This window comes from Seriola dumerili, unplaced genomic scaffold (assembly GCF_002260705.1).
Source record: "Seriola dumerili isolate Sdu_G_001 unplaced genomic scaffold, Sdu_1.0 BDQW01000138.1, whole genome shotgun sequence".
NCBI classification, from domain to species: domain Eukaryota; kingdom Metazoa; phylum Chordata; class Actinopteri; order Carangiformes; family Carangidae; genus Seriola; species Seriola dumerili.
Genome location: NW_019174393.1, coordinates 19,327,198 through 19,352,675, shown reverse-complemented (window position 1 = coordinate 19,352,675; position 25,478 = coordinate 19,327,198). Strand labels below are relative to the sequence as shown.

Genomic DNA, 25,478 nt, shown 5'->3' with positions numbered 1-25,478 from the left:
ATGACTGCATCTACAGAATGTGCAGAGGCCTGCCTACTTTAACACTTGTGTAACAGTTTCATACAAGGGTGTTTCAGAGAGTTTTCTATATATATATATGTTAATGTATGTAAGAGCAGAGTATTGTTGCTGTAGGTGTAGAACAGTACCTGTCCATAGAGAGCTGGGCGACTAGAGTGACGTCAGTGTTGTCAGAGCTGGGTTCATACTCATAGTGGAGGAAGTAGAGGTGTGTTCGATGGACGGTGAATCGTTCTCGACGAAACTCGTAACAAGGATCATCTTCATCGAGCTCTGACAGAGTCTTCTGGAGCTGCAGACAGAGAGGAGAAGAAGCCAACAGTGAGACGGTGCTCGGATCAGAGGGAAACCCCTGAAGATGCTGTTGTTGGCTTGAGTTGCTGCATCAGCATTGTGGAGTATTATCTACACCGTGATAAAAACTGAGCTAAATCAGTAACCTCATTAATCACTTCTCACATACCAGACTCTACCAGAGATACTATTATGTTTTTATGTGGTGCTGGGTTAATTAAACAATTGTTAAATCTCATTTGCACGGAATTGAGTCTTCAGACTGCACTGCTGTTACAGAATAAGGGAGGTCTGTATGTGACATCAAACACCTTCAGCCATGTGGCACATCACTGCCCCTAGAGTTAGACTTTTTCATGTTACTTGTTTTGTATACATCAGCAGCCAGAAGTTGCATCACATCAAAGATCACCAGCTGTTCATGAGTGCAAATACTAAATCACTGGACAACCCCTTTAAAACTGTGCTCAGATAAAAATAGTTGCATCACATGGAAAGGCCAGACTTGTGGTGTGAGGTCAGCAGTAACAGAGTGAAGGTTAGAAACAGATCACCCCTGATCACACATTCTGAGTTTTTCTGATCACTGGTTATGGTTTGATTTGGTTTTGGCACAAAAAACTACTTCACAATAACCTTTGTGATGATTTAGGTTAAGGTTCTTGGTCATGGCAAAAAGAAAAAAAAAACATTTTTTTGAAAGTGAGAGAGTGAAGTCCATCGATTTCCCGGGGGTTCACTTCAATGAATTCCTGAAGATTAAGGTCCATATCGATGAGTTGATGAAAAATTGTCTAAATATGTTGGTTTAAATTAAGGCATTTTGTACCACTTCTAACTTCTAGACTTCTAACCTTCTAATCAGTTCTTATTTGCACTTCATATAAATGACAATGCCAATTTCTATCTTAGTTATCTTGAGAAACTACAGATTCTACAGAAAAAACTCAGTTAACACAGTTAACGCTGCCACTGACCCTCTGCAACACTGTTACAGCTTTTGAAGCTTACTGGAAGCGGTATCTGTCACACTGCTTGTATTGTGTAAAATGTTGTATTTAAGCTAAATGTGTAAACTAAATGTAAACTCTGTGACTTTCTTCGAATTTAAATTCCCTCACATACATACAAGACTAGAAAAATGCTTCTTATAAAGGGAAAGAAACGTCAACTTAAATGTAGAGTTGTAGTGTGGTGTGCAGAGGTCCACAGGTGTGAATTAGCCTGATAACACAGTAAAATGTGACTATGTCTGTTTTTTAAAAAGAACTTAAAGCAGCAGTTGCTACTAAAATATGTTTAATGAGGAAATATGTTCTTAAGCTTATTGGGGTTTCCCATTTTTGCACTTTGCTATTATCATATTTGGATGCTTTTACTTGAATCATTTTCTGATTAATGTGAAAGTAGAATCACCTCCTTGTGGGTGTCTGGCTCCTCCACTCGGACTAGTTTCAGGTTACATCCCTGTTTATCCTGAGTCACATACAATATGAACTGTTTGTGAGAAATGTTTTGCATAATTGCTGTGAAGTCTTTAGTTATGGCTAAAAAGTGTTTTGTAAGCTCACACTGACTTTCACCTTTGACCTTTGACCACCAAAGTCTAATCAGTTCATCCTTGAGTCCAAGTGAATGTTTTTACTAAATGTGAAGAAAGTCCCTCAAGTTGTTACAGAGATATCGCGTTCACGAGAATCGGACGGACGGACAACCTGAAAACAAGATGCCTCCGGCTCTGACAGTCACCAGAGCGGAAACATATAAAATTGATGATGGTGATGGTGATGATGATGATGATGATGATGATGATGATGAATCTCCTTATACATTTTTACAGGGGGTACCATAACAACATGCTATTTCAACCTTGCTCACAACAGTCATACTGCTTGCGTTGGGCTAGAGGTCTTTGTCAGTTAAATGTACATGTATCATATTGAGGAGTTGAATGAACAGCTGACTCAGTTGTTTTTCACCAGAGAACTTCCCCTGTCCATATCTACGTATGTTCTGAATCAGTGGGTTGGTTATGCTGGAGCAGCACAGGGGCTTTTCTGTGTGTCAGTCTGACACTGCACACCACAGAGCCAGGACTAATCCCACATAAGTCAATTTGGCACCAAGCTGTTACAATGTTATGCAAATAAAATGCAGTTTTCCATTTAATTTCTCCTGATTAGCTCTTGTCAACTTTCTGATGGAATGTCACACATCAACAGTGATGAAGGATTTGCTGGGGCCTTTGGCACAGCGTGCGCAAACTGTAAAAGTGATATGTTAATAAAGAAACACATCAACCAGTGTGACTGGACGTCAGCATTGTGTTCCCAGGTCTATCTAACTTGATTTAAATTCAAGTGAAGATGAGCTCAACGCACTGGAATCGCTGCGGCTCAACGAAGCACAGTCGAGCTGTGCTGTGGGGAAAAGGGAGAGAGGCGGCTGAAGGGCTGTCAGCAGAGGACTCGGTGTGTGGCGTCGCTCTGCTTTCAACAGTGTGATTAGCGGAGTTGCAGTGAGTGACTGGGCTGCAGTGGCACTGTGGCCTGAAGGAGCCCGGTCTGCAATGTGCTGCTGGAGCCAATCCCTCAGTGACTTCATTAGTCTAATCATCACTTTAATGGGATTTAAATCACTGCTCAAACTCTGAAAAATTGAGTGAGCAAACTATTTCCTGAGTTAAGGACACATTAGAATTGACTGTTAGCAAAAAAGAGTCTGGCATATCATGATGGAAAATTATAATGTGATTAACTGACCACAGAGCTGACACTTAAAATAACTTTATAGCCCACAGAGGCTGGTCCTGGAAAAACCTGACTCCTGACCATGGTGACCTCCAGCAGGATAGAAGCTGAAGGTCACCTGCAGAGTCTGGACAGTATGTTAAACACCACCTCTAAAGTTAAAGTTATAATCTGAAACTTGTGGTAATGGTAACAATTCCCATGATCCCATGCTATTTTATGACATCACCCAACGCCATCTTTTATGTTATGTTTTGACTGAGAGACCCCTAGAGGCAGAAGTTACAGACTGTGTGTTTAAGTGTTTCTAGCTGTTCTTAATGGTCCAGCTCTCTCTACGAATCCTTCAGTCTTTTATGTCTCCTGTCACCTCAATATGATAAATTGCATAAATTGCAATAACAACACACAATTTCAGACACTCTCTGTTCAAAGACATTCACGACATTCACTCCTGCTGTACAAAGAACCGTGTGTCAACATCCTAATCTAATGTGCATACATTTGAACGAACCCCAAAATTAAACCAGACGTGGGCTGTCAGCGGTGCATATGAGCTATTGAGGCGTCCATCTGTTCAGTCCACGCTGACACGGAGTGACAGTGGTAGGGCCGTCACTGTCCCCAGGAGCAGCTGTTCTTTCATCAGCACAGCCACTGACGAGCAGCCAGACAAACAGGCTTCACCAGGATGATTGATATAGAACTTCAACTGACAACTCAATGATAAAAGAACACGTACGACCACTCTTTGAGTAGTTTGACAACAAAAATGTTTCAAAAAAATCAAAGGTGAGGCACACCAGAATCTGATCATCTCCCCCAAAGAAAAGAAACATCAGTCTCCTTCTAATTAACCCAATTAATTTATTAATTAGAAAACATTCATTATACCAACAAATGTGTCTGTGGATGCTACATACCTGCTATCAGTTTGAACTTGTCAGTCAAATCTTAATCAATTACAGTTGTGCTAATCTCATCATTTACTCCATGTATCTGCAGCGTATATACCAGGTGTGTTCACATTGTAAATGTTCACATGTTGTGTCTATAGACTCACAGATGCCAGCACGATGACATGATGTCCCACATAACTTCTACCATAGTGCTGAGACATTTAGTTTTTTAGCAGCTCGGTGTGGAACACACCACTGCAATGTCGGTCTTTTAGTGGACTGATCACTTTAGACCAAAATATCGTGACAATTAATGGATGATTTTCCATGATGTTTTCTGCAGACAGCCGTGGTCCCCAGAAGATGAATTTTCTAGAATTTATAGATCACCTGTCGTTTATGTAGAACTGTTTTTTTTTTTTTATTATTCTTTTTGGCATTTTTGCCTTTAATTCAATAGTTGCAGTGAGAGAGAGACAGGAAAGTCCGGGAGAGAGAAGGAGTCCTGTGGTTAGGACTAAGCCTTCATGGTACGTGCTGTACCAGGTAATTCACTGGGGCGCCCCCACTATTGTCAAAATTTGAATTTATTCAATACACTGGCGTGACCAAATACCTGCAGTATTAATGTATAATATCAGCCTCAGCTGTACCTTGTTTCACTGCTGGAAACTGGGGTTAACAACAAAACAGCAGCCTATTTCTTTAAATTTTGATTTGTAGTTCGTGCTGGATTTTAATACTATTCAATATCAATAGTATCCAGATACATTGGAAATTTGAAGGTAAAAAAAAAAACCTGACCTTTGCTGACCAATCACAGTTATATGTGATCTATGATCAGTTGTTCCAATGTTTGAGGAGGCTCATGACAGCTACAGCATAGCCCAACCCACTGACCACACAGCCATAAAACCCCATTCAGTCTTGTTACTTACTAAGTGTGTTGTTTGCCTACAGTGGATCTAGTGTTCATGTGCCACAACATTACAGTAAATAGGAGATCAATAGACAACATGCTTCAATAGTGTAGCAGAAAAAAAAGGTGTAAAACATGTAGGTGGTGGAGGGTAACAAAGTGTCTCATTTGCAGAACTGACATGTTAGTAGAAACAGAATGGACGTATTCTTCCTGACATCACCCACAGGTTTCTGAAGCGCAGATTTGAAGCTTAGAGTGGGCTGCTCCACCATCGCCATCTTTGCAGTGCCTGACTATGCCCCCAACTCCCAGCTAATCCAAAAATGGGCAAAGAGGAGGGGTCTGTGTGGAGCTGAGACCTCGGTGCATGTCGGTTGGAGTCCGACTGTAGCGGCCATTAGAGGAACTGCAGTTTTTGGTTTCAGCCTCGGAGGTTGATACTTGCTCTAACCACACTTCTTATCAGATAATGGCAGTTTTTCACAGTGTGGAGTCTACATTACCTGCCAATAGTTAATTAAGGTTGTTTGTTTAGTTCCATATAGAAAATGGTATAGTTTTTTCCATATACCAATAAGCAGCACAAACAAATGCATAAATAACTTCATAAATCTAGGATTCAAGGGTGCTCTGGCAAGACTGAAGACAGTCTCTAGAAGTGTTTGGCTCTGCTGCAGCCGTCTACTACAAATTTACCACCAACCCTCATCTCTTCAGCACTGAATAAACACCACAAGCAGAAACACAGAATCCATTCCACCTACGTTCTCACTGTTGTGGTCGGCCTCGCTGGGACAGCCGAACAGCTCTCGCCGCAGCAGGTTGCCATCGTACTCCAGAAAGGTCAGATAGAGGTTACGGAAAAACTCGACATGCTTGTTCTTCACTCGCAGCTTCTTGGGAGAGTTCCAGTGGATCACCTGTTCAGAGGAACCACAGTGGAGCAGTGAAAAAGGGTTAACAGGTTAGTGTTGAATGCTAGTGTTTTGTTGTAACGCACCCAACAGTGAATTGGTTGCATTCCACCAAATAATCAAGTGTCTGGTCCTGGGATTTCAGCCACTGTCATACTAAAGACTCATTTGGCTCATTTGTAATTTAAAAATGAAAAGAAACATTAATCTGTTATTTGTTTCATAACCAAAATGGAAAAAAAATCTTTGGTGTCACAATTAAAAAACAATCAAAATGGACCGTTTTTGGTTTTTGGCAATTCCTTTTATCATTATCAAGTTTCGAGTACATAGAAAGGCAAAATCACGCTGTAGTAGTGTTTAAAAAAAAAAACAAAAAACGGCTCTGGTCAACCTCCACTGACTTAAACACTATACCCTGGCCCCAGGAAACAGACTCCACATGAGAAACATAGAATCTGATTAACCATTCCCTCCCCTACCAGACTATCACACCAAACTGCAATGAGGATTTTATTACAAAAAACAGTTCATACATTTCGCACATAGGTCATAGGTCACACAGTAGGGACACATTAGGCCAAACATTCCACCCCAGTAGAGACAAGGAATTGGTGTCTATCTAGTGCAAGAAAGGAAAAACCTCAGTCTGGCACAACAAAGAAAAACCCAAAATGCACTCAGTGTTTCACTAAGTCAGTTCACTTGAGCGGGTGAATCCAGTGATAAAGCACGATTACAACAAGATCTTTTCAATTAGCAATCTTCTAATCTCATTGATTAGCTGACTTTAAAGCATAAATGATAGAAAATCTTACTACCTCACAATATTTTCAGCAGAATAACATGTTGTCCAAATACTTACAAAATGAATGTACTACCTCTCCTAGTGAATGTTTCTGCCAACTTTGGGCTCCCTTAAGGGATATGGAGATATCGCATTCAAGGCCAAAAATTGAATTTTGTGAGGTCACCATGACCTTGACCTTTGACCTTTTACCACCAAAATCTAATGAGTTCATCCTTGAGTCCAAGTGATTGTTTGTGCCAAATTTAAAGAAGTTCCGTCAAGGTCGTACTGAGATATTGTGTTAACAAGAGCCGTCGTCGGCACGGAGGCATCAGAGAAAAATTTAACTCATGTCTCGGGGGCCCCTTATTGATCGGAGGCCCGGGGCTCAAGCCCAGGTATGCATATGCATTAAGTGGCCACTGGTTACACCTCAACTGCTCAACGTTAACTCCTCTCACTGTTTACACTGCCAAAACTACCACTTTATCACCTCTACTCCCACAGAAACACAGTTAAAGCGCCACAGACTCACATTTGAAACACTGCTTCAAATGCTTCAAATGCAGTTTTTCACGGAAGCCAGCAAATAACTATTTTCTATGTTATGTAAACTGTCCTTGTGTTTTAAGACCCCTTGGTAACAAAAGTTGTCACACTGCAGTAGCCTGAATCCATAGATCACTTTTCATGCAGAATAAGAACCAAGTCCTGAGCAAAGTTTCTGATTTGATTATTTGATTTACATCTTGTTTTTTTTTTATTGAGGTCAAACCCTGGATTGAAGGGTTATAGTCTTGTCCAGTTATTTTACTGCAGGGAAACTAAATATAAAAGCATCATATGTGGGTGTTCAACAAAAATTTGGAGGAAAGGCTGTTTGACGAGTGGGCACAAAACAATATCCAGCTATATCTTTGAAGTTAGTCCACACATGTGTGGTGTGTATACATGCTGTTATCATTGTCCACAGACTGAGAACTACTGACAGGCTCAGACAGCTCTTCACAAACAGCCTGCCTTTTCAAGGTTAACAAAATCCATAAAAGGCCTAAAAGTAGAAGCACGTGTACGTCACAGAGTGCGGCTGGCCTGAGACTGATTAATGCAGGTCAGGTCTTGTATGTCTGAAGTGACTGAGTGGATGCACAGTGGGGACAGCAGGGTCTCACCTTGAGGTCTGAAACGTCTTTGTAGCACTTCTCAGAGCGTGTGTGATCGGACAGCTGGACGTTCCAGAAGCACGGCAGCTGGTGAACCAGGAAAGGGTTCTGTTTGATCACAGCGTTGAATATGTCCTGCACGCACGCACACGCACACACACACACAGACAAAAAACACACACTGAGCGTTATGATTTGCCTTATGTTTCATCATCTACAGGCCTGTGCCGCACAGTTTAATCTGACCCTGCTACAGTTTATTTGATGTCCACATGAAGCTGTATTTAATCGCACCCTGCTGTTCGCATGGATCTGTGACTACAGACCAATTTAAACAGCACAGTAAAATAATGTGTCAATAACAAACACTTTTTCAAATTACCATACAGTATATCTAACATGTTTTTCCATTGTACTTCTGTATAAGCAGCTGTTGCAGACTTGTGTGCAACAAACACAAGGTGACAAGTCTTTAGTTTGGTAGTTTGGTAGCAGACTGGAGGGTCAGAGGTCATTTTTCCTCTGCCACCTGAAATATTTGATTGACATTGATTAACCTGTTCGACCTGTTGCTCTGCTTTTAATAAGAAGTAACGTTATGTCTCTGAAGAATCAATAATGAGATATGACGTTATCAGTTCTCGGCAGAAACAGATTTATGGACTAAATCCATCCACAATCCACAGAGAATGAGACAAGGAGTAGTGACAAAAAAAAAGCCGAGACAAACTACAAAAACATGCAGGAATGTAACATTATCATGTGCTGTGAATGTGGATCTAGTATTAATGTTATTAACTGTCAGTCGACTATCTCAGGTGGTGCTATCAGGAGAAATGAGTAAATTCCAGTATGAACGTCAGGAGTTAAACATCTAAATCTTCCTCTAGATGTGTGGATCTGATGTTTCAGCTCTTCCCCTCAAACTAAACCCAGACAATGAAGATTATTTTGGCGAATCAGCTTCTGAATGAGTCGCTGCTCCGCAGTGTCGCACACTGGGGGCTGTGCTAATGTCATAACACAGAGAAGTTCTTAATCATTGATTTACTTCCCTCAGAGCAGAGCGACATGGGTATTGTGTGTGAACAAGTAACCAGTGTCATTTCCATTGACCTCACGACTGAGCTCACCACCAGACAGGAGCCAATACAGAGGTAGAAAAATCATACATACACTAATGGTTATGTGTGTGGCTCAAGTATCTTGTTGTAAGCCCAAAGCAGAAAGTGAAATATTACCCATGTAGCTACTAATATCAGCCCAGCATTGATCACAGAGATGTGTCTTTTGATGTTTAACATGATTTTTTCTGATGCCTTATGTGGGGAAATTTCTTTATACTGGGTCTTCACTTTTGGGAAGTGGGGTAAAAACCTTTTTGACAAAGTGATGCATTTGTTGCCAGCAATCACGGCCAGTTTTATAAACCACACCTTGTTTCTTTTTTGCGAGGGGGAAGTCAGATATGTCGCCTAGTGAGGCTAATTTAGGTGATCTCAAACCCAGTAATCTCTTTAAGGATCTCCAATATCGAACCCCAGTAATGTTTTAATTTATTACATTTGCAGAACATGTGAAAAAGGTGACCTGTCTCTATTTTATATCAATTTAATATTGATTGATTAATCTTATGGAGTCTGTCTGGTGTGAAGTAGGTTCTGTGGATTCTATTAAACTGCGAGAGCTTATGGCGGCTGTTTTACGAGCAGTGCCTTCTCCCAGAGGGATTCCCACCCCGCATCATCAAAAGTACAGTCCAGATCTTGCTCCCATTTGGTCCGAGTGTTTAGGGGTTTGGTTTCTGTGAAAGCCAGAATTCTGTTCCTCAGGGGTGTTTGATATCTTTTATCTTTTTTTTTTTATCAGAAAATAATTCAACATGTTTGTCAGACTTTAGAGGATAATTTTGGTTTATTACAACATGGGTCTTAGTGTTGTATTTCATGCTCAAACACAATGCACTTCTATTGAGGATCCACAGAGTTCTTTAATTTAAAACATGGAGGGAGTAGGGGAAAAGCTAAACCATCAGCGACTGAAGGTTTGAACAGTCAGACCAGTTTGTTTTATGAGAACACAGCCAAAAAGGATTAGGATTAGGGGACAAAATGAGCCCTAAGACTCTGTACCATGCCATCAAATACTCTACTTGTCTTCTGCATCAGTTTAGATGCATTTCCCATAAATTCTTCTTTATCCTGACAGATTTGGTAACTTTGGGATCTCCACTAGAATTTGAAATATATTTCCAAAGGTTTGGCTGCACAGTATGAGTTTGTACTGTGAGGTTCAAGAGGCTATTAAAATACCTTTCGATACATGAATAATTTCATCATCACCACTAGCAGTAGAGGTTGAAGAATTATCTCCCTGTTGATGGCTTCACCTTAAATAGAAATACACTGTAAACTGCTCTCTCCAGATTTTATTGCTGTAGAGTTTAACAGTAGCGACTCTTGCTCTGTCTTGTTAGTGTTTTTGTGTCTCCAGATGTTCAGGCTTTCATTCTTAATTTATGTGTAATCACATAAAGCTGAATACTTCAAACTGCTTTGGGGAAATGTACTTGGGTTACGCTGGAGAGACTTTTTTGACTTTGAGATCTTGGAGGGTCTCAGTGACAGATTCCAGCTTCTTAATAGGAGACATAAAAACCCTATAGCCACATAATGAATGCTGTGATAAAGAGGGCTGACATTACATTGGAAGAGCTAATACAGCAGAAGGCATATGGAGTGCTGAGACCATTTCCAAAGCCCAGCTCGTTTTCCAAACGGCATACCTTGCGGGACATTACTTAATGAAGGTTTAATTAAAATCTCATAAACGCACCTCTCATCTAGATGAGCTGTGAATAGCTCCAAGATAATAGAATGACCCTTTGGCAAGGTCTTAGCGTATGCCCTTACTATGTTGGGAACGCAGTGCACGGTAAGATAAAACCCATGACTTTCAGATGTATAGATAGATGATGGACGTACGATGTACCTTATTCAGATTTAGAGTTGACTGAATTAAAGTTGCTATGGATACCTTTCAAAACATCAAAGGAACAACCTCAAACACCAGCAGGGGAGAAAAGTTGACTGAATATTTCAGTTCAATTGCATGAGGTTCATGTGCATTACTTCTTCTGTCTTTTGGCCTAGACAGGGATTTCAAGTGCTCATTGTTGCTGCTTAGCAACATTGTTGCTGTACTTGAAAATGGCAGCCAGTAAAACTTCATTGTTTTGGAGCAACACACACTGTGTCCCATCAGCTGACACCTACAACACACAGCCCGGTATCCTGGGAATTACATCCATTTAGATGATTCTGTAGACACGCTGCTAACGTTCATTGTCAGTGCAGTAAGTAACAAGTAACAAGTAGCGGAGCATGAGAGTATGAGAGACCAGAGCGGTGGATGGGTGTGTAGTGAGTCGCATCACAGTACTGCAATTAACTCAACCGCAACAGTGGGGCCAGCCCTATTACCTGGGATGTCCCTGACTGACTGACTGACTTACTGACTGACTTACTGACAGACTGATTGATCATATTTCCACCACTGGTCAGCAGAGTGCCTTGTCACTGAGTTGGAGTTTCTGGATCAAACAGGTTCTATCAGGGAGGGGGTTTACATCTGCAGTATTGACAAGTCAGCTCACAAAGTCTCTAGATTTAGAGACTTTGTTTCAAACAGACTGGGTATACACTTTGGTCATGACTGCTTGGGAGCTGCAGGGAAGAGGAGGGGCGCTTCCAATACACTGAGCCTTGGGAGGGAGAGACAGAAGTCATCGGGCTTCATACTAATGACTATTGCCAACTCTACATATCAGGGAGTCAGGGAGGGAGAGGGAGTTAGACATAAAGACCTGCCTCTGTTACATTCTGGAGTTGAAGGAAATAAAGACGAAAGTGGTGGGAATCCAGACGGAGGCTGTGCTCTGTGTGAGAGACTGAATAAGAAAGATAGTCTGTCTCGGGCCCCGGTGGTTCACCTGGTGGAGTGAGTGACATTTGGGCTTAATCCGCTCTAGTCCACATGTTGGCAAGATACTGAACCCCAAATTGTCTTTGATGGCTGTTCCATCAGTGTATCAGTGTTTGTGCATAGTCCCTTTTGTGTTTTCAGTGTGTCTTTGTTCAGTTATATGCGTCAGTATGTAAGCTAAGTCAGTGCTTCCTGAGTCTAGTTCTGTTAAGTTGACTGAAGGCCTCACAACTTTGTTACATATTTCATAAATTGTTATATTCTTCGTTTTGGGTAAATAAAGACCTTTGAAAATGTACCTATGACTCTTGGCTGACAGCAACACATGTAAACAACTGAGAGCAACACTATGAATATCTTTGTTTACGCACTGTCGACCCCCATTCGTATGATTCAGATAATGTGAGTCTAACAGTGTGTATGGTCAAGCAGGCTCCTGTATCGAGTACAGGTGTTTCTGTAATTTGTCCTTTTGCAAATATTGGCAGAAGGGGATGAATTTGCACGTCTGAGGTGTGAGCGTGTGTGAGGATGTATGTTACCTGATCTGCCAAGGAGGTGGACAGCATACTCATTAGTTCTCTCTCTGCAGTCAACCTCCACATCTGCTCCCATCTCAGCTTCCGCAGCCGATCCAGGAGAAGCAAAATCACCCCTGGAAAGCACACACACGCACACGCACACGCACACGCACAAGCACACACACACACACACGCACATACACACGCACACATTCAGACAGAGATATGGTAGCTTAAGAAACAGACAGATCAGTATCTTGCTGCCTGGTAAAGGTGATAAAGTCCCATCATGAGGCTGTGAATCACAGCCTTGTGTTTTCTGAGATAAAGCTGTAGACTTTAAGCTTGGAGACAGGCTGGCAGTCGAAGGACAAAACATGTTAAAATCCTCCTAGAAACACAAATTATTCTTAGAAGCTCACGTGTTTCTCCCCCAAGAAACAGGAAAAATCTAAAACAAAAACCTTTTCTTCCCAGTTCCCTGGCTAATAAAGAATGTTCCCGGTTGCTACAAATAAAGTCGAGCAGCCAATGCTCAGAGGGAGAGACACGGTGAATAATTTTTTTGGATTGAAACAAACACGCCATCTTTCACACCCTGCCGTGCCCCATCTGTTGCCACGGCCGTCGCCACAAAGTCGACCAACCGTGGCTGAGATGGAGGTTTTCTGTCAAGTCGCTGTTCTGTGTAAATGCAACATATGCTTTTGTGTTCACGAGATATGCTGTTCAGTCAGACTGATGGCGAGTTTACGACACAGACGCGTTCAAGTGAGTTTTCCACCGCTGCCGCTGAAATGCGTCTGCTGTGAAATTCATGGGGCTGCTGCTGTGGGCCATCCAGGCTGTTTTGGGTTCTACTCAACAGAAAGATTATCCTCCTGCTCCAAACAGCACAGACAGAGAGAGAGGGGGAGAGAGAGAGAGAGAGCTATCTGCCTCCTGAAGGAAAAGACCTGCAGGGTTTGATGGAGGGAAAAAAAATATATAGGCGGGGGAAAATAATAACAAGGTGTAATGGGAATCCAATCAATTCCACTATCAGCTGCTCTGAGGTTGTGTGAAATTATACCCCACACCTTTTTGAAAATGATTTTCCATACAACTTTAACAGGCCTGGTGGATGCCTGCATATTTCATCAAATGTTCTCCGGTCTTGCAAGGAAGGAAACTGCCTCACTGTACCCTCCTTAGCTGCACTGTTACGCTTTAAAACATGGAGACCGAAGATGTTAGGAGGAAGAAAGGAACAGAAAATAAAAATGCATTCAAATATTTCACTAAAATGTATCTACTGTGGTGTAACACACCAAATAATCACAGAGGATAAAACCTTCTACATGCATACATACATACATGCGCAGTATGAGAATGAATTGTCACAGCAGGAGTGGGCAGTATGGATAAAATCATCTCTCATAGTTTGTGTCATTTTAATATAGAACACTTTCTGCAAAAATCAGTGGAGGAATTATTTAGAGATAACCAGGATCATCTGAAATTATGTTATTGCCATTAAATCGGCTGACATTGATATATTCTTGTTTTTAAGATGGGTTGTTAAGTCACCACAATCCAACATCTTCCAAACGTCTCACACCAACGCCATCTTGACATAGAATACTGACACCCAACGTTAGCTAAACGCCACAATGTCAAATAGCCACTGTTGGGTAAAATTTAACATCCGTCCGACATCAGCTGCATTAGAGTCTTGATGTTACGGTGATGTCTGGTGCCAGCTGGGAGAAGAAGAATCAGTGTATCTTCCATTTTGTGCTGGTAGGAAATGATGCGTCACATGAGCTGAGACAATCAAAGACAACTTCAGATGGAACATCACAAAGAAGCTGTGTGTTTTCTAAATGATTTAAATACAGCAGCTGCAGAGTCGTGGTTCCAATGTCCACTGGGAGATTTGTGTTTTACAGATGAAAACATGTTTGCAGCTTATTCATGATTGATGGCTGTTTTCTTTGCTGGTTTGAATGACTGTATGCAGCATGTTGTCTGATCTGTATTTTGTATCGGTATTTATTGAATTACAGAGAATATTACATGAGAAAACTAACAAGAGCTTTTGTTTTGCTGTGTTAATTTAAACCTGTGATATCACACAACACTGACATATCATCACCTTTTAAGCTGATATGACAAACTTGATAGCAAAGCACTTACGGAGCAACATAGTCATTTGGAGTAGTGTTTGTGTACTCCTGGTGAAGGTTAGTCCAGAATTCACTCTCTTTTAGCTCTACTGTCGGTCTCCACCAACTCCAAAGAAGTGTTGACCAGCGGCTGTCTAACTGTGTCTGCCTGCCGTCTGATGCTGGGCTTTTAGAAGGAAAACGTCTAAATACACAAACTTTGATGATCTATCACACAAATTTGACCTTCCTCGGTCCAGCGTATTTCGCTATTTTCAAGTCCGCCACTTCCTTCAGTGGCATGATCCCAACTTTCCAAACATACCCTCAGTTTCAGGCTTAGATGAGATTCTAGAGATTCCCTTTAATTCAAAGGGGCCAGTTTCAAGAATAAATGACCTTATAGCTTCTATTAGAAATGTAACCCTCACAAAGATGAAGGCAGACGTGGGTGGGCGAGCTGGGGGAGGACATAGGAGAGGAGAGCGACTGTGCTCTTCAAAGGGTGAATGACAGCACCTCTTGTGCAAAACTAAGTATTATATAATTTAAAGTTGTAAATAGAGCTCACTTTTCCAAAGCTAGACTAGCTAAAATATACCCTGATTCAGACAAAAGTTGTGCTATAATACCCCTGTTTACTTAACCCACATGTTTTGGTCATGCCCTGCTCTGGCAACTTATTGCTCTGTGATCTTTAAAACACTATCAGAAGCACTAAATATAGATTTCCAACCCAATGCAACTGCAGCTATATTTGGTATTACAGCTGGTAAACATAAAGAAAAAACAAAAAGACATCATTGCTTTTACCACACTGCTTGCACGTAGAAGAATACTATTACATTGGAAATCAACAAATCCACCCAAAGTGTCTTTGTTGTTAAGCAATCTGATGCAAATTATACAGTTAGAGAAGATTAAGTTCTCACTTAGGGGTTATAGGGACAAATTCTCTTCAGTCTGGGGTCCAGTTTTGACATATTTAGGCAAACTAAAAACTATGCCCATTACTCCTTAGTAGCTTTTTCCATTTCAGGACAGTTACCATATTTTTCACTTTTATTTTTGCTTGTCAGTTTGTATATATTACAGGGACCAGATATGGAATCATCCAGGTGATCTGTTTCTTTTTCTATGCCCCTCCAAGTAATTATAAAGGTACTTGGAGACATGCTTCTTACGCATGCATACTGTATTCATTATGTATTTAATACACCATTTACATCCAGCTTGTGTGCATTGGGTGGGGCTGGTGGGTAAAAAGGATATTTGTTGTTTATTATTTGAAAAAATAAATAAATACACAAATGTATTTGGTGTAAACATTTTAGATGTGATGCTGTATACATGGGGGACACCCCTTTTGAAGGGTGAGACAATAATGATAAGAAAGTGATAGGAAAACTTCTGGCAGAAAGTACGAGTCACGAGGAAAGAGAGCCGTCCTCCGATGGATGGATAGGAATAATAAAATCTATGTTATGGAAAGGCTGTCATTTTCCCTCAAGGGCCACAAAGAAAAAAATGACCTGATCTGGACCAGATGGACTGAGTACATTAACCCTATATGGTCAGTTGATTTGCCAGGATGAATGAGTGAGGGTTCACCGTGTATTATTTTATTGCATCTTACAGCTCGCTCTTTATTTCTTTTCCCCCCTCAACTCCTGGTAATATTTGAGCAGAAAGATTTCCATGTTCAAATGTAAATAATTAATGTCATTGTTATAAAAGAAAGCCAGTGGAAGAGCCAGACTGTGAAGTGCTTATCAAATATACTGCATAGCTGTCATTTAAAATTTTAATAAAAATGTTAATTTTTATAAAAAATATCCATTAGAGCCACATTAAAGTTGAATATTTACATCACAGCAGAACAGATCAGATGTGTAAAGATACATTCTGCTTGAGTCTCTCTACCGTTCTTATACGTTCTGGTATCAGTCCACAAACAGCAGCCTCAAAAACCCGGTGTTTTTACCACACACACTGATATTCTTTAATATCATTCACTGACATGATAAATGTGTCTCTGTTTTCATCATGAACACAAACAAGACTGAAACCCTCATCGTGCTAACACCATATGATCATGCACTCACCGGTGTTGAAGCCCCTGCCCAGAGCCGGCCACGGTCGATGGTTCTTCCACAGGTTCCCCAGGTACCAGTCACTCTGGTTCTCCACCAGACCCAGGACCTGTTGACCTGAACACAGCAGACACAACATCATTACTGCTTCTTCACATTCACTTATTTTCTTTGCAGCTTTCACTTCTTTCATTCTAATTCACTGTAGACTTTATTTCATTATCCACCTTCTTTTTGTCTATTAATAGTCGACGGATAGAACTTCTTAAAATGTGGCAGAAACATTCACCTGGACTGAAGGATGAACAGATTTGATTTTGGTGGTCAAAGGTCAAAGGTCAAGGTCAGTGTGACCTCACAAAACACTTTTTAGTTATTAGTCAAGACTTCACAGTAATTATGACAACATTACACACAAATGGTTCATATTTTCTATGACGGGATAAACAGGGATGTAACCTGAAACTAGTCTGAGTGGAGGAGGCAGAGGACCACCAGGAGGTGATTCTAGTTTTTATGATGTTGGTGTTCACACTTCAACCTGGCTCATCTAGTTTTGCATCAGCTGTTGATTTTCTGTTCATATTCAAGACACTTTCACATACAGTGAAAACCCAGAGAAAGGCTGTGGACTTGTTGCTTGAAATGAAATGTAAGCATTTGGACAAAAAACTATTATAATCTCCCCAATTTTATCAGTCATTCCTGTCTTGAGAGAAAGAGAGGATGAAAAACAGAAATGCAACTGGATATAGTAGCAAAACTAAAATGTTAACCATCAGGAGAAACAACTGGCATACGGTACTGTAAAACATACAAAGGAGTATTAGGGCCATAGATGAGAAAAAAAATATGAGGAGGAAGATTTTTCTATTTATTTTGCATTTAGAGAATAAAGTCAAAATGTCAAGAATAAAGTCAACTATCTGTCATTTTTTGTGCCGCTGTCAGCGTGCAGTCGCTCCGGGTATCCTCACAAGCGTGCAATGGATGTGATGAAGTAGTCTGCTATTACTTTGGGGTTGTTGTTTGTTCTGTAGGCCTCCATCCACACTACATAGCAACTAAACCATCAATACAACCATTGATAGCAATGCTGTACGGCTTCAGCTTATCGTACGAATCGATGATGACACGGTACGTTGGGACCTTTGTTGTGGTAATGCCTGCGTCTCAGACGCCGCGCCCGCCTGAGCTCCACGCCTTCAGGATCAAACAACTTCATCAGTTGTCTTATTGTGTCTTGTGAACAACGAATCCCCTCTGAATTGCAAGCAGGTGTGACCAACAATATCCTTGCATTTGTCCATTACCCGCTATTTCAGTTTGCACGAATGCGGCCACCTCTTCCCAGCTTGTGTGGTTTTTCCTTCTGAACAGACGCAGTTTTCGGCACAATCTCTTCAGTCCTAATGCTGACGACTACACTGTATTTATGAGCCAAAGTATTTCTTTGTTGCTAAAGCCGATTCTGAAGTACAATTTCATCAGTTCATCCATACAAGGCATTTTATAGAGGCAGTCATACGCGCTGTTTGATATCGTCTCAAAAGGAAATGTCAAGTTTATTCTCGACATTTCAACTTTATTCTCGAAAGGCAAAATTAAAATTAAAATCTTCCTCTTCTGACTCAGTTCGACTTTATTCTCAACATTTCGACTTTTATCCTCTTGCCTTCTGTGTAGACACAGCATAAAAGTCATAAAAGTCCAGGAATGAAGGGAACTCTGTTCACAATATTCTCACAACCTCTCCTTCTTTTCCCGAGTCACAGTGTTAAATAATGATCAGAAGTGTTTGTGCAGAACATGATGTCACGATGAAGCTGACCTTTGACCCTTTTGTAATCACTTCATCATTTTCTACATAGACATTTGTGTTAAACTGTGTCATAATTAGTTCTGGCCAAGAATGTGAGGTCACAGCGACCTTGACCTTTGGCCTTTGCCAACTAAAATCTAAATCAGTTCATCCTTGAGTTTAAGTCGACATTTGTGCCTGATGTAATGAATTTCCCCTCCAGGTGTTGCTGATATATGTCATTCTCAGGAACGAGAGGGATGTGAAGGCCGGCAAAATCCAATCAGTTCATCTTTGAATCCAAGTGAACGTTTATATCAAATTAGAAAAAGTTCCCTCGAGGCGTCACTGAGATATGACGTTGACGAGAAGGGAACGGACCTCCTGTCCGTACAACCCACAAACTAGGCCTCCGGCTGTGGCTGTGGCTGGTGTGGAAGCCGTATTATAAGCTCAATAAAAACATTATTTGTTGCTGCTGGTTTCATCCGGAGATAAGAAGATAATTGAGTCATGATCTCCTGATAACCGGCTGTTCTTGGCCTCCCGACAGTTTGAATTGTTGTGCAGACAGAAATGGAGGTTGGAGCGGATCGGGGTTAACTAGTTCAACACAGAGCCAGCAGAAACCTAATCCACACATACAGTGGGCTTTTACATCTGAGTCAACGACAGACCGGGAGAGAACACGTCATGGGAGAAGGTGCAAACTGAATTCAATACTCATATGAGTTTAAAGTTTGTGAGCCACCAGACAATAGGTGTAAAGAGGAGGTGGAATGAAATAAAGAGCAAGGATCCAGAGGATGGAGGGATGAGAAGGGAGGGGTGTACGTGGGCTTCAGGGTGACAGATTATAGAAGGCACGCTGGGCAGAGATAAAGGTCGGGGGGGGGGGGATAGACATTAGGGAGGAGACAGGAACCTGGAGAGCAGGCATGGGTGTAGCGGTGGCAGCTTTAATGAAGGCTGTAAGGAAGATTAATGAGAGCTTATTGGAGCAGGCAGCCTTTAGAAAGGCTGCAAAACAAAGAACGAAGATCTGCCATCAAGGTGACGACGGAGAGGGACAATTAGAGCGAAAAAACAAAACACTGCTGCTTCTGCTGGGACAGAGCTCACAGGTGATTCTACTTCAGTTTGGCCTCATCAGAAAAATGCTTGTCAGCTTGATCTCATTGTCAGCACTCACTGTCTGTTTCTATTCTACTTCACATCTTTAGAAAGGGTTCATCATTGATTTTACTGCTATTTACAAATAACCCTGTGTGATTAATTCTGGTTAATGACATTTAATTGTGCTGGAATTCAGTGAAAAAGCACAATGTGACTGTATTTAACTCAATTTTACAAACTAACTTCATCTCGGTTATTCTTTATACAGATTTGGTTCTATCGGTTGGGATAACATTGCACTGAATAAAGTTTACACAACAAAGTCACAACAGTCAGACGATCAGACAGTTCAGAAACAAACCAGCAGTTTATCCAGATTATAAAAAACACTTTATTTGAACTCAAACAAAAAAAAAAAACAAAACTGCACCGGTCACCCATAGAACTGACGGCCAAAACCATTTCACCTCTTTTCTCTCCCCGGTGTTATTTTTTTCTTTTGCAGTTAAACACTTGAAATTAAGCATTATGTCCATTCTACCATTTGTATCACTGCTTATACATACATCACAATTAAAACTATTTGAAAGAAAACAATGGGCCTAAAATGCTCCATAGAGCTGATGAGAACTGTGCAACTGATGATAATAAATAAAAACTACAAAAACGTTCACAAAGCCACAAGAATGAGACAGACGGATGCACAATGGACCTGGACAATGTCTCCGGCCCTGGCTGTCACCGGCATGGAGACATAACATAATAATAATAATGATAATGATAATAATAATAATAAGGAGAAGAAGAAGAAGAAGAAGAAGAAGAAGAAGAAGAAGAAGAAGAAGAAGAAGAAGAAGAAGAAGAAAGTTTCAGACCAGCAAAATGAACAGAAACATTTACTTTGACAGACGACTAAATCCAGACATTCACAATGACAAAAAAGTGATGTGCATCTGACCGTCAATCATTCACATGCCGATCTCTCAAAAACAGTCATAAAGTCAGTTTCCAAGTCAAAGAGCCATGACAGGCAAAAGAAAGGAAACAAAATCAATTCAATACAGCTCGACTCCATCTGTCTGTTCTGCTCTTGAATAACATCTCTGGAAAATATTCCATCAAAACGAACGGAATCCTCTGGACCAGCTTTTTAATCTTAAACGCATTCATTTACATTATGCTGTTTAGTTCCTATTGATTTTGTAATTTACCAACTAGCTACCTGGCCTGTGAACCGCTGAAGGATTTAAGCCAATACCAGCTATTTAGCTACTGTAGTCTGGGAAGAATGCGTTGCAGAGTGGTCATAATAGTATGTATCCATGTCCTACTCAGCAAAATCCTCACACAGCGAACCTCAGGCCACCCACAGTCTATTTCCCAGCGTGCTGGGGGGCTGATGGGGGAGTTCTTAAATTAGCTGTGGAGAGGTACCAGGAGATCAGTGGGAATTTTTTACTGCTGAGTCAGTGTTGCTGATATAAGTAAAGATGAATGCCAGGGTCAGCAGGTCCAACATACACTTTTCACTCCAACACCTGATCCTCCTACTGCAACTCACAGGGAGCGTTATTCAACATTTAACATGTGATCACTGACACATCTCTTTAAGCGTCCAAACCAGAGGACTGCAGACTGTTTCAGACTGAGGCTGGATAAGTGGAATTGTGTTCTGATTAAATGATATTGTTTTGTTGTTTTCCAAATTCATGATTCCAATTAAATTGAAATTAAAAACTAAGGGTTCATGTTAGGGTTGTGAGTACTTTGGTCTAATATAATACATAGCAGAGGAACACAGTTCATTGCAGTAAACATTAATTTAATCATTATATATTATTTTACATAGTGTCATATATTGTGTAAACCATATTGACCCTTTTTGAAATCAGTTGATTTTACTGATTCTACTTTCTGCTGTCTTTGTCAAGCACTTTGTGACAGTTTTTGAAAGTGCTCTATACATTTTGTTACGCAGAGATTTTTTATAGATTATTCTGTATGTATATTTATATATATAAAACATAGTTTCACACACTTATACATGATTTATACCGTGAGTGAGTTTCTTCAAGCCAGTTTATAGAGGTGCATCTTTCAGTCGGCCCTAAAAGTTTTCGGAAGCTCAGATGTACCTTTAAGTGTTTCTGGTGGATAGTTTAACATTTTGCTTCCGCAGAGGAAACAATTTCCCAGGGACTGGAAACAAAAGAATCTTTACTGCTGAAACAGTCATCACAAACTCTTACTATTGTAGTTAAATGTTCAACCCTGACACCAGAACAGAACATCCATGTTGGACAATTCAGCACAACCCCAGAATTTGTCCAACGACAATGTTTTTTTTTCTTCCATTACCTCTTACTACACACTGCTCTACTAAAAGGAGACACTACTGGAACTGCATGGGCAGTGAACATTACCATTAGATCTATACCCACCACTGAGGTTCAGAGCAGGGACACTGGGCTGAAGTAAACGCAGAATTATTCCCTATGAATGCAATTTGCACTACATTGCAAGTGGACAAACAGTAAGTAGTAAGTAATAGGACAGTTGGGGCTGGCTGATGTGTCAGCTTTTTGTTTTTTTTTAGTTTATTTATTTACATGATAAGGACAAAGTAACTCAACATAGTTTCAAAGCACAAAACTAATATGTTGCACAAACAGTTAATAGCTGTTGCTGATTCTCAGCTCCTGTCCGTAGTTGGGCATTTACATGTGTAATGTAATTAAATCAAAAGCAAAAACAACACAAAAAAGACAACACAAGTGATAATATCCTACAATTAGCTAAAAATATACAGCTGTACAGTGTAAAAGGAGACAACAACACAACAAGCTACAAAGAATCAAATAAAAACAATTAAGAATAGATTAAATTAACTGGTTTTAGCCAGAACTTAACCTTTGTTGTAAAACAATTTATATCTGGAGTTCAGTGGATTTCAGTCATGTGTTCCAGAGGTAACAGCCCTTTTATGGAGAAGGCTGATGGTGCTATTGGCCAGTTTCATTAAAAGTCTGACAAACGAAACATACTGAGCAACAGGGGGAGAAGCTGATGAGATTGATACTTGTTTTTGCAATTTAAAGCTCATACTCATACCTCATACCTGACTAGGAAAGTGAAAACCAATAACATCTGTCAACAACTCAAACTGTGCATACAGTTCAGTATGTTGCCCTTTATGTCAGTTACTGTTATTTGAGGTTTCATGTAATGGGAAAGTGTATGGGAGGGAGCTCCACAGGTATACGGTACAACTGAGTGGCAGTTACAAGAATCATGGAATAGTTTCTTTTTACTAGAGGGAATAAAAAAGGTCTTTGAGGATATCAGAAATGCTCCTTTAGACTCTGAGTGGGTCTGACATCTGAGCTGGAGGCAAACTGACAAAGCCAACATCAGACAGTGGTTTGTTAGCAGTGGTGTAAAAAAATAAGGACCAGACCGTACCACCGAAGCTGGTTTCAAGTTGTTCAGTGGGATACGGCTGACGACCTCACTAACTCACCTGATAGTTATTGTAGTGACAGGAAACACGGCCAGAGAGTGACAAAGGTCCACAGCTGGAATCAAACCAGTGACATCCATACACTACTTAACCATTTGGCTATCCAGACGCCCCACTAACTCAGGCTACGTCCACACTATGTTTTCATTTTAAAATGGCATTTTCAAACAAAAACGATCTTTGTCCAGACTAACACACCTGAAAACACACACATACACAGTGTTGTAATGTAATGAAGTACAAATACTTACTGTTACTGTACTTCACGTATCTGTACTTTACTTCGTTATTTATATTTCAACTTTCACTTTTACTCCACGTTACTCGTTACTACAAAATAAAATCAGAAGAAATTTATTAGACTGCAAGAAAGCAGGTTTGGCGAATCAGAGCTCCTAGATTGCTCATGCACCAATTCGAGTTGGTGACGTAATGCCTGTCTTTTGCTTACTAAAGAAGAAGAGTAAAAAGTCCCGCGTCATCACAGTAGAATCGACGATGCCATCATGGAAGCACCTGCTGCAGGATCTGCTGCTAATGTTACAACTCCAGTAACAGACGACGACCACCCCAACTACAGTGGTAATCTCAGTGAACTCCGTGGTAACAACAGAGATAACATTACACACCTGTGGACGTATTTACAAGAAATGTTTTCGTATGTTGGATTGAAAGATTCTTCCTACTGGATGAAATGCCTCTTATGCCTGAAGTCACTAAGTCACTGAAATATTCATTACTGCCAACCTCTCAGTTGTTTATTATATAAAAAAAATTATAAAAAAAATCAGTGATGTAACAGTTATTGCCTCGGATCAGTTTTTGTCTTTGTATGAGCTCTCTCAAAATATGCTGTGTTTGGTCTTTGAATTTGAGGAAATTATGCCTGGAAAGCCCTGGAAAGCCCTGGAAAAGTCTTTGAATTTGATGTTACAGAAGGTGGGGGAACCCTGAATATTTTTTGCTTTACTATAAGGAAGCCACAATAAAGTTTATAATGAAAATTCTAACGGCTCACTTTTTTTTTTTTTACTTTTACTTTACTTAAGTACATTTAATATCAGAAAATTACTTTTGATACTTAAGTACAGTAAATATCAGATACTTTAAGACTTTTACTCAAGTAGTATTCTAAAAAGTGACTTTAACTTCTACCAAAGTCAATTTCTGGAAAGATAGTTGTACTTTTACTCAAATATTGCTTTCAAGTACTTTATACAAGACTGCACTTACATGACCATTCATGTACAGTATAAACCTGGTTCAGGTCTGGACCATGCATGGATGACGACCGGGAGTCTTAGGGCTACACCTATTGTTACGGGCAGTCTACCGAGCTGCACTGGTCTCCCGGCTGCTCCGGAAATTTTTGGCCATAGGAGGTCCAGACATATACTGGGTTTAGACCTGTGTTACTAACTGTGTCCACAGCGTAGCTCTGCTCGGACCTATTAAGTTTTGTGAAAGTACAAACCACAATTTTCTGAACTTCCACAGATATACAAAACCACCAAGCTCAGAAAAAGCAACAGGTTAAACAAGAGGCTAGTTAGTGAGCAGTTAGTGAGCTGCCATGATGAAGAAAGTCACTTTCTGTGTCCAACAGTCCTTGAACGCCAAGTGATCAGCTAAAAAGCATCGCTGTCACATGAGGGTTGAACTGCTGAGTAAGTGAAACAATGTCCCACGCTCTTTGAAAACGCAATACACTTAAGTGTTCCTAATTCAAGGACAGGTAGCTGGGAGGTTACACTGCCAAAGTATCATCTGCCATTAGTTGTGTTGATTGAAGGTGGCGGGGGATTGAGGGAAAGCTTGATGTCATAATGCAGCACAGGGCGCTGTCATGATGACCACCTTGTGTTATTAGCGTGGATGTAAGTTCGCATATTAACTGCAGGAGCAGAACAGGTTTGAATTGGGTTTCCTGCATCTATCTTCTGAACACCTTCATCACCGTCCTGTTAAAAAAAATCACAACTTTCATGCTCTGGAAATTCTCCCTGTAGATTTGGGTCATTTTTACAGAGTAAATTTGGATGAAATCTACATTTTAATACCAACAAAATGAAGGTTCATGTCCCCATGAACCTTCCTTCTAATTAATGAGCAGCTGAGGAGAACATTTTCATAATTCAACACTTTTTAGACTCTGGAGATCATCTACAGAACTAACTCATCTGCAAAGTCCTCCATCATCAGTCACTTGTATAATATGCAATTTTCTCATATCTTTCCCCCTTGTTACTCTTTTCTATCTTTGCTGCTTGTATACTTTTAGGTTTAAAAAGCCACTAGTGACCAGAGGCCTGAGAAACATGCACTGACTGGATAAATATGTTGTGTACAATTCAGTGAATGGTACTGTGGTTTCAGACTTTAGGAAACCAATCTATGTATAGGTTTGTATTGAAAGTAGGTCTTGGAAAAGCCACGGAAGCTGAGATATTTCTACACAGCTGTAACTTTTCAAGTGTCAACAGTCTTTAGTGGCCCTGAAGAGCACAGTGGTTGGCTCGTGGTTAATCTACCTCGTCTGTCTG

General features: G+C 40.5%; 1 protein-coding gene across 2 annotated transcripts in view; it reads right to left on the bottom strand.

Moving 5' to 3' along the window:
• The window catches only part of LOC111224902 (LARGE xylosyl- and glucuronyltransferase 1), a 98,540-nt gene that overhangs the window by 14,268 nt on the left and 58,794 nt on the right, over positions 1-25,478 (bottom strand). For both annotated transcript variants that reach the window (XM_022749600.1, XM_022749599.1), the window contains 5 exons: positions 16,511-16,615; positions 12,280-12,392; positions 7,763-7,888; positions 5,651-5,806; positions 150-313 (listed from right to left, as the gene is read on the bottom strand). In XM_022749600.1, coding sequence (XP_022605321.1) covers positions 150-313; positions 5,651-5,806; positions 7,763-7,888; positions 12,280-12,392; positions 16,511-16,615 — 664 coding nt within the window. The remainder of the gene's footprint in view (positions 1-149; positions 314-5,650; positions 5,807-7,762; positions 7,889-12,279; positions 12,393-16,510; positions 16,616-25,478) is intronic.